The 10,000-nt window shown below is 39.9% G+C and overlaps 2 protein-coding genes across 4 annotated transcripts in view; both read right to left on the reverse strand.

The window, feature by feature from the left end:
* Positions 1-1,098, reverse strand: part of LOC138042315 (neuropeptide FF receptor 2-like) — an 8,928-nt gene extending 7,830 nt beyond the window's left edge. Inside the window, exon 1 of one of the 3 annotated variants that reach the window (XM_068888165.1) lies at positions 776-1,098. In XM_068888165.1, coding sequence (XP_068744266.1) covers positions 776-950 — 175 coding nt within the window. In that variant the 5' untranslated portion in view covers positions 951-1,098. Of the gene's footprint in view, positions 545-775 lie in introns of those variants that run through there. The other 2 variants (XM_068888166.1, XM_068888167.1) reach the window with 2 other exon arrangements.
* A 5,501-nt stretch (positions 1,099-6,599) lies between these two features.
* Positions 6,600-10,000, reverse strand: part of LOC138042317 (uncharacterized) — a 10,172-nt gene continuing 6,771 nt past the window's right edge. The window contains exon 3 of the mRNA XM_068888171.1: positions 6,600-9,486. Coding sequence (XP_068744272.1) covers positions 8,987-9,486 — 500 coding nt within the window. The 3' untranslated portion in view covers positions 6,600-8,986. The remainder of the gene's footprint in view (positions 9,487-10,000) is intronic.

Genomic DNA, 10,000 nt, shown 5'->3' on the forward strand with positions numbered 1-10,000 from the left:
AGCTCTCTTATCGTCGTCTTGGATTGAAAAATGTCAATAGGAACAATAGCTTCAAGAATGTACTTCTCACTATTCACCAAAGAGGTGACGCATCTGTTCTTTTGTTTATTGAATCAATCAATGCGTTACTCAAAATGATGCAATCACAAGTGAGACCCTCCATGATAATTAAGTTGACGATGTTAGCGATGCTTGTAAAAACACTGCAAAGACATGTTGGAGGGGTTGCTGTCGATTGCATTAACATTTGTTGTAGATTGCCGTTTTGATAAGGAACCCTGATGGAACAGAGGAAGGCGAAGTCAACCAGAGTACGTCATTTATTATACTATGCGGCGAATTCGCGTTTTTCAAAAAAAAAATGTTTCATTATTCCTGTTTGATTAACCTCTATAAACTAGCCGAACTATTCAGGAATTAAATTGAGAGGAACAGTCATGTGGAAATTGAAATTCGCTGTTTATATTAATCACGTTTCCCATATACAACTTGAAATTCGGTTATTTTATAACTAAATTTTAGCCAGTTTCTATAAGACTGGTGACACAAGCAGTATTCAGCGCAAATGTAAACCTTCGTTGTTCAAATGAATGCCGTTTTTACCGCAAATAGAAGTAAAGTTATGGAATTACAACCATTCCTTTCGGTCTTAGTAAAAGGTGTAGTAAAAATATTCAGGTTTACAAAGCACGCGTTTCTTTAATTTCATCCCCTTTCAAGCATCTCTTTTTATGAAATTTAAACTGAAAATGGGTATGGTCCAAATAACACTTACCTGTGTGTAGTTCACGAGTTTTGTAAACTACGAAGATAACAAGAGCGTTTCCAGCAGTCGCCAACAAGAATATAACCACGTAAACTGTCAAACGAAAAATCCGAAGTCCAAGTGGTTCTGCGACGTAGTCCATTTGGGGTGTCCCTTCAGATAGATTTCCGAGGGAGTCATTCATTATTGTCGAAAGATGTGGCGATAAAAACTCTTGTGTCTTGAATTATTAAGTGAGATAAGATGTGTATGTTAAATGTCTGATCCGAATTCCCCCATGAGTGTATTGCGCCAGAAATTACACCTCTTTGGCGGGACCTCATTACAGTCCTCAAACCTTTTACCAATGTGCTGTCATTTTGTGTGTGGAAATTGGGCATCTAAGTTTACTCTCAAAACACAAAAATGTCAATTTAAGGAAGCGGAGGGAATTTGCTTCGTAATTACATGGCGTCAAACGACTTTTTGTTCCCTCTCAATTCCATCAAGGGGTAATTCAACTTTGAAAGAATTATGGTGCTGAAATCTCGAGTAACAAAGCCTTAATATAAACACTCGAATGTGACAGATGCTATCGTTTTAATAGCTGCATGCTTAAAAGCTAAATTGTTGATGAACAATACAAAAGAAAAACCTAATTCGGATGATAAATTCCTTAATGCATTCATGTATGCGATACTTCGTGGAATCCGAAATGTGTTCGACAAGTGTCATCCGCTACGTCTATGACCTTGCGGAAGACCATCAAACAAGGTGTTTTCTGTCAGCGTAGTAAGCAGTTTTCAGTAATTGGTGTGATTGTCCCACGGCATTGCCATGTTTCAAAACATTTAGGCACTATCATAGTAGTAAAGAAAATAGTATAACTTACAACAAGTCATAATGAACAAATCGGTAATAAGGGTGGTTCCTGTGACCATTTATTCACTGCCGGAATGAAGCATATTACTTACGGATCCCCTCACAGGCCATATATGGAGGCCAAAACATGAATAATTATAACATGGTGTTATTCAAGAAAGGTAGTTGCGACAATTGCTTCAGATGAAGAGTATCACCTACGCGGGAGCACCTCACAGGCGGAAATGTTCTCTCGACGATGTTTTCCAACAGTTTCGTTTATCCACGGTCGTGTTAAGATTCACGTAGTCTCTTTTGGAACAGAGTAAAATACACGAATCCTACAAATGACATTCTCCTGGGCACTAGTTTTCCCTTACAAGCTTATGTAGTGAAAACAGAAGCAAAATCAACCAATAATAAGGGCTCTCCGTTCAACAGGTGGAAAAGATATCACCCATCATAGAAGGAAGTAAGAAATTAAATCAGTCAGTGCGGTGACGCCAAATGCCACAGAACAGAAATTGTTTTTCCTGGGCACTACTTATGGCACGTTTTATCCTTAATTATACGTAACATCGCATGTTTTGTCACCGATTTGATAGCATTTCTTTAATTAAACACCGTGATAACATTACACTTAAGCTGATGGATGGGACGTTGGCCTTGTTTGTAGTTCGGTTTTTCGGTTTTTCGCCATTCTTAACATATGTTTTTTTGGTTTTCGGCAAAAATACAAACGCTTTTTCGAATTTGGTATTCGATGTGGTTTTCTGTTTTTCCTCTTCGGTTTCGGCTCGGCAATCATGCGCGTTAGCAGCGTGCAAATTCTACGAAGTTACTCCACTTTCTCAAACTAATCCAATAAATGAGTCGATTGTGGTTTTAAAAACTTGTATGGTTGCCTGTGGTTTTCCTTTTTGATCAAAATGTGCAGCGGTTTTCGGTTTTGAGCGATTTTGCGGTGTAAATGCTCCTCTCCTTATGTGGTCGTTTCAATCAACGGTAGCCTGTATGAACCCCTGACGCATATCATACCGACAAATATAATTGTATAAAATACCAAAAAAATTTATTAAAAATCTCTTAATAATAAATCATAACAACCTATCCCTCTACAAAACTTAGAAGAGGGAAAAAGAGGCCTCTTAAAGAAACTGATACCCAGTAAAGTAACCATATTTAACGCCGATAACTCGTAACAGTAATTCAACTGACAAACCTAAGGTCGACGGCGCGCTCATTTTACTCCCCATCTCCATCAGTGCTCCGTTTTACGGGTATTTAAAGCTACTTAGCTACACGGAAAGGAAATAAGTCGAAACAAGGTTGCGCGATCAGGGAATCGAACTCAGGACCTCTTGCACCAAGGCCGCGCACTAACCGACTGTGCCATTGTAATCCATGATACGGTTCACTTGTAACGATAATATAAATTTGGAGGTATTGATAAACAACAAACTAGTAAATTTACCTTTTCACCTACCTGACGAGCGTAGTTTTGCTAAATTTGCACCCCTGGGCCTCACAAAAAATAGTTAACGCTGCCGCTCAGTGCCCAGGCTGAGTAGAGTTCCTTGCTTTAAATCGACAACGTTTCCTTGTGTAGCAGTAATTGTTTTTACAAGGGAGTTGTACGATATTTCGCCTGCCAAATTTTCTCGTCAACATGCAGTACCGATAATCCGTGAAAACAATAGTGTTGCTTGGGCATAGTTTAAATGTTACTGTAGTTCTGAGACACTCTTGTGTGTTGTCTTCATTAGGGTTGATCCAAAGCTAAGTAGATATGCTAACTAATCTCAGCCGAAAAGGAACTGAAGGATGAGCTCATTAGTGATTAGCGTTGATTTCCTTTAAGACGGATGCAAATAGGTGTCAGGTAGCCAATAGAATAGTTTTTCAAAGCTGGGAGATTCTGTGATGTTTGTTACCATTAACGTTTCCTTCGCATTTCGTTATTTGATTTCCGACTAATAAAGGAAAATATTCTAAAAAGCTGAACTGGGGAGCATGTGGCTTTAGTTTCCCATCCCCTTTGATTACCTTTTTTAAATTACTCTTCCTTTCTGTCTTTGGAAGTTTCTTTCTGAGTTTCTACTTAATTTCTCTTGTCTGCCTTGTTTTAGGCAGTTTGGTTAAAAAAAACAAAAACAAAATTCTGGGTTGGTGGGTTACGGAAATAAAAAATGTAAAAAAAAGCATAAAACGAGTTGATTGAGGTAAATAACCACTGTGTTAAGATTTGGGAGCTAACGTTTCGAGCGTTAGCTCTTCGAAGAAGGGGGTAAGCTGCTATTGTGAAACAAGGCTGTTGCACTGCTTGCTTTTTGGGGAGTGCAAGGCTGACGCAGTCATGATCCACTCCTGGTCTGATCGATTCACCACTGTAACGTCTGATCGATTATGTTCTATCTTGTGCCTTAATCAAACTTCGCCCTCGCGACCAGTTTCACCAGGACTACTTGCCGCCGCCAGACAGTACAAAATGTTTCTGGAACAATCACATACTTTAAAAATAGGAGAGCGTGTCATTCCTGGACTTTCCGTGACAACAACGCCACAAAATACAGGAGACGGTTGGATTGGTTTTTAGTCGATAAAAGCATAGTATGCTCACACAGTCAGTTGCCGCAGCCACCCGAACCCAGTTAACTCCGATCACCGCTGTATTATCATTTCCGTCAACTTACCACGCAACTGGTTCACTTCGCAAAGCAACCAAAAAACCGCGTATTCCAAAGCCAAATTACAGGCTACTCACTAGTGATCCTGATATCCCGGCGCCTAAAATATCAACAATCTTTACAACAACAAGCCGAACAAATCAGTTGCTTCTCAGACAATAGCCTAAACAGGATGCATGAAATAATCTCAAACTCACTTCAAACAGCTGCTACCGATACTATACCAACTTCAAAAGCCAAAATCGAGTCGGAGCCGTGGGTTACTGATGAGTAAATTTCAGCCAGATTGCAAGCCTATAATTGTAAAGATCCAGTGAAGAAAAAATCAAGCATCAAAGAGTTACGAGCACTACAATCTAAGCTTATGAATCGGTACTATAGGGAAAAGAGATTTCAGAAGTCTTTGAAGCCAGAGAGGCTGAGCGTTATTTCCGCCAAGCTAAAGATCTACAAGGCCCACTAAAACACACGGTTCAAAAGCCTCTTTGCACCGAACTCGAGTTTGTACAACATTTTCTTGAGTTCTCATTTCAAAGATCACCAATTACCGCTGCCACCCGAGCTAAATTCCACCGAACCGTTCCTACCTCCTACGTTAGCGGCAGCACCAGAAATCGATGACAGCCCACCTAGTCTAGAAGAAATCCGGACTATAGTTGAAAAATTCAAGTTTCGTAAAGCTGAAGGAAGTGATGATTCAGTTAACGAGCTACTGCGCTATTCAAACGATTGTCCAGATTTTATTGAAATCTTGCACGAGCTAGTAACAGTCATTTGGGAGTCTGAGGATATTCCGGATGAGTAGAGGAGAGGAACAATCAGTACATTGCATAAAAAAGGCAATCTAGCAATTCCAAGCAATTTCCACCCACTCAGTCTCATCTCAACACTATCGAGAACAGTCACCAAATTATGCCGCAAACGCATAAACGCAAGATACCACAATGTTTTGGCTGACTGCCAGTACGGCTTTAAACAGCACGTTGGAACTGTTGACGCATTTTACTGCTTCAAACAATTGATAAAAAAACAAATCTGAGGGGATGCACCGCTTATTTCTTGATTTTCGCGGCGCATTCGATCTTCTCTGCCGATCGCAACTACAAGAAAATGGTTAAAATAATGCTTGGTACTACTAAAATTGCAATTTTCTACCCGCTTTTCATCAAAAGACAACAGCAGCAATCAAATCGGGTACATGATCTCATTCAAACTTGGTTCCGGAGTTCGGCAGGGTTCTGACGAAGGTCCAAATCTGTTCTGTTTGTTTTTGCAATATGTACTTTCGGTGGTTGAGGCGGAAATCCAGACATCAGTTCCAGACGCAGGTGTAAACTTCAAAATTGAAATTCTCAGGGAATGCAATCCGCGTAAGCTGCGTTCAACGGGTCCTTCTTGTGGTTCTAGGCGTATGTTCAAAATTTTATATGCTGATGATATTGTGTTCTTTGATACAAATGAAACGAGACTCAATAAGGTATTGGCAGTGGTAGAGTCAGTTTCAACGAGATTCGGTCTAGTTATTGCTGAAAATAAAACAAAATCAGTGAGTTTCAACCTGAAACCAGATGAACAACCTGCAACCCTTTTCAACTAGCGTGCTAGAAAAAGTAAAAAGATCAGTTATTTAGGGTATCATGTATCCTCAGATTCCCTAACACTATTTCTAGATCCAAGCAGCGTTCACAGCATTTAACTCAAGCCGACGTGCACTAACCAACCGCAATATCAGCCTTCCAGCCCGCGTTTCGCTACTTGACAGTTTAGTACGCTCAAGGACTCTGTATTCAGTCCAAGCATGGAATTTAACCCAATTGGAAAAAGAGCGACTTGACGTGATCTACCGTAGTTTCTTACGAAAAATGGTTTACAAAGGATATGCCAAGAGAGACCCACAAAAGGGTGATTATAGTTTCATAATCTCTGATCAAAAGCTATACGAGATAACCCGTACAGTTCCACTTCAAGACTTCATTGATAACCAATTCCATAAGTTCCAAGCCCATGTTACCTGTCTTCAAAACAACAAGCTCCAAAAACAGCTCCAATTTATGATTCCCGAAGTTAAAAACACGCAAAATCTTTGGAATCAATGTGGCAAATTAAGTAGGTCGGTCAAAAGTTAGCTTACTCAGGCCAGTAGGGGTGGAATACTCAAGTTGAAAGGCTGCATAACATGTAACAAAAAAACTAAGACCGGTAAAACACTTGTTGGAAACAAAAAAAGCAACAAATTTCCAGTAGACGGACTGCGAGAACAGAAAACTATTTAAGCAGCTGACACGTGGACAAAAAATTTCTTATTTTCTTTGGTTTTACAAGACATTTTCTTTTCCCAGCAAAGTACAGCATCTGGTTCTGAAGCAAAGAACATCTAAAATAAAGTTTAATTTATTTATTTACATTTTACCTGTAAACGTCAAATCACAGATAATTCTCTTTCTACTGTGTTATCACAATAACACCTTAAAAGCTAATATAAATTAAAATCATAAATGATAGCTTTATAACTCTCTTTTAAGATAAAATTCGACTTGGACAACGTAATTAAATACTCTCTCTTGTTCGTTAAATACTACACCATATAGTTCAGCATATTGCTTAAGCCCCAGTTGCTCAAAGGCCAGATACTAACTTTGACCAACAGATAAAATCACTATTCGACAGTTTCAATCTGTGCATAGATATTCGTATTTGCTAACGCTACCGTGAGTATGCACACTCTAAGCACATATAAGTAAAGGGGTGTGCAGACTTTAGCAAGCTTTGACGTGAATTGTTTTATACTCTGTTACGGTAAGCCTTGTTTTCACATGATCTGCAACGGTCTGCGACATGCACGATCGCCGATAGGTCTGTGTCACGTCACAGCATCGTTAATAGAGGGGAATGGTTATGAAACCCGACAAATTTCTTAGTTGTTGGTTTTTGTTCTCTTTTTTGGCCTTGACCGTGCACAAAACACAATAGTTGTTTACTCCGCACTGGAAAACTAACCAATAGCAACGTGTTAGTTACGTAATTCGTGCATAGTGTATGAGAGCAAAACAAAAGATTGTGCACACTGAGTCGTGGACTTTCCAACCTAAATCCTGGTATCTTTGTTTTCTCCTCTGATGTTTGCCGAGCTTCAAAACCAGTCCCCTCTATTAAAGGGAACCTCCCCTAAAACAGGAATATATCTTTAAAATAGTTAAGATAATGCTCACAATCAAAATTGTTCGAACGTGTTCCAATGGGAGCGTTTGCATCCGAAATAATTAAATTTTAAGAAAGGTTGTTTTGGTTTTCAAATTTCCCGGGCGCCGCCATCTTAAATAATTGTGACGTGTCATGGTTGCCCTATTGTTTTAAAACAAATGCTCTTTGTGAAAATACAAAAGAGCAACCATAACACGTCACAATTATTCAAGATGGCGGCGCCCAGGAAATTTTTGAAATTCCTATATTTCGGATACAAAGGATTCCATTGGAAAACGTTTGAACAATTTTGATTGTAAACATTATGTTAAATATTTTGAAGTTGTATCCTTGTTTTAGCGGAGGTTTCCTTTAAACTTTGGTCGCAGACGTATGGAAACATCTGTCCCCGGCATCTGCGGCGATCTGCGTCACACGGTCTGGATGATCGGGAAAGTTAAATCTAGTTCTACTTTCCCGACCATTACGACGCTTCCGACTAAGACAATTTATTATGGAAACGTGTGTCTGAGATGATCTGTGTCCTATCGGCGACACAGTATTGTTCGCCTTGAAACACGTCCAATCACACTTGAAGTAAGTGCACTCCTTTTTCTCCTCGCTTCGCGGGGGGTTAGTCGTACGCTTGTCTCCGATCGCTTCATATTTAAATGGAAACATTTGCCTCCTATGTTTACGATCGTCTGCGATAAGACCGACGTAGACAGCTTCTGATGGTCGCAGACCGTTGCAAATCTTATGGAAACCAGGCTTTATCCACCTTTGAACAAATTGGGCCAGATAATTACAGAGGGTCGTCTTTAAGAACAAGCTCCCGGCTAATTGAAAGAAAACGGAAAGGTTAGGTGAGTTTTTTTTTTTTTAAGTTAACAGGCTGGACTTTTTAGTGAAAGGCCAGACCTTATTTCCTCGCTCGTTCTTCGCTATAAACCGCACACGCATTAATTCCTTGAGGACTGCCGCATACATAGCTCACTCCCGTCTGAGGCTGAGGGAGATATTCCTTTAGTCAGCGGCATCGAGATTAACGACCACTGGAGCTGGCTAATTCAGAGCCAAGAGGTTCACGAATTAAAACACTTCAGAACTGTTTCAGACTCTCTCGCGTAGTCTCAGGAATTCACAAATTTTGGCGGGAGTTTTAAAACAATTGTGGTCCGGCCAACGGTTGCAAAATTGGACTCCCGCTAAGACTGTACTTTGAAACGGGCCTCCACGTTGACCTAAAGAACCACGGCCTCCACGGCCACAGTTATAATACTAAGACCCTAATTTTCAAAATGACTATTGCCTGAGCAGTTCTTGATAAACAGAATGAAAAACAAATGAAATTAAATTAAAAAATTAGGGTACTCTCATAATCACCTGAGCAAATATACGACATGGATTATTTACAATATGCTTTTAAATACTGGTTTGCGCGCTACGAAAATATATTACAAAGGATGGAACATACACGGAGCAGCATTTAAATGTGTCTCTCTGTTTTCAGTCAAACAATTGCTTCATCCATTATTTCTCCTTCATCAGCAAGGTCAATTACACGTTGGTTTGCCGATTTATACCGCCATCGCAAATGAGATGGTAAAGCTCTTTTTCCTAAATGCTTCACTAAGTCATCTACCTCTCTCTCAAATTCTGCGACTACCACTGAAGCATCATTGATTTGCGAATCCTGACCAACAAGGCCAAGATGAACTTTCCCGCCATGATGTGTTAAGCAAATTGACAATCCACTTCCAGTCTTCCTGGGAGTGCAACAAGCCATCACTGTTGCCATTTTCCCGTTCAGGTACACGGGCGTATTTGGCCCAGGAATTTGAGTCACTGTGCAGGGAGCTTTATTAATGAGATAGTTAATCAGCCGTCTCACCGCTGAGAGAGGAAAAAGCAAGAGGCAAAGTTTTATGAAGCCGTAAGTGATTATGCTTTCAAGAGTAAAAGAAAAATTATCGACTCTTCGTCTGGTTTCCCAAAGCCGAGGAACTGCACCTGCAAAAAGCGAAAAAAAAAAGATTGCTATTTGATGACAGTCGGATTTTCCATGGGGCGCCATGATTTTCAATTCCTTTCGTTGATGTGCAAAAGAAACAGTAACCTGGACACAACGAATGGATTGACCAATAAGACAAAAGTCTCCTTTGTTGACACAGATTAAGTTTCAACGAAGTCCTGAATTAAAATCTAATTTCATCGGCCAGTCACAATAAACAGAGAACCAACTGAACCAATCATACCTCGAAATCAGTACAAGCGGCCGTCGCTGAGCGCGGGGAAACACGGCGTGCAACTCATTATTGATTTCTCTTTAATCTAAAATCGGCTACAAAAGGAGTGCGAACGTACTCATTACAAACAATGTGTCACAGTGATATGTGTATCCCCGTGATAGGTGTATCCCCATTTATTTATTTTATACAGTGGTTTCATATCCATTAATCTTTAAGACGGCAGAGTAACTTCAAACTCAATTTTGCAGCAATAATACATATGCAATAGGATGAAC

This window comes from Montipora capricornis, chromosome 3, assembly GCF_036669925.1.
Source record: "Montipora capricornis isolate CH-2021 chromosome 3, ASM3666992v2, whole genome shotgun sequence".
NCBI classification, from domain to species: domain Eukaryota; kingdom Metazoa; phylum Cnidaria; class Anthozoa; order Scleractinia; family Acroporidae; genus Montipora; species Montipora capricornis.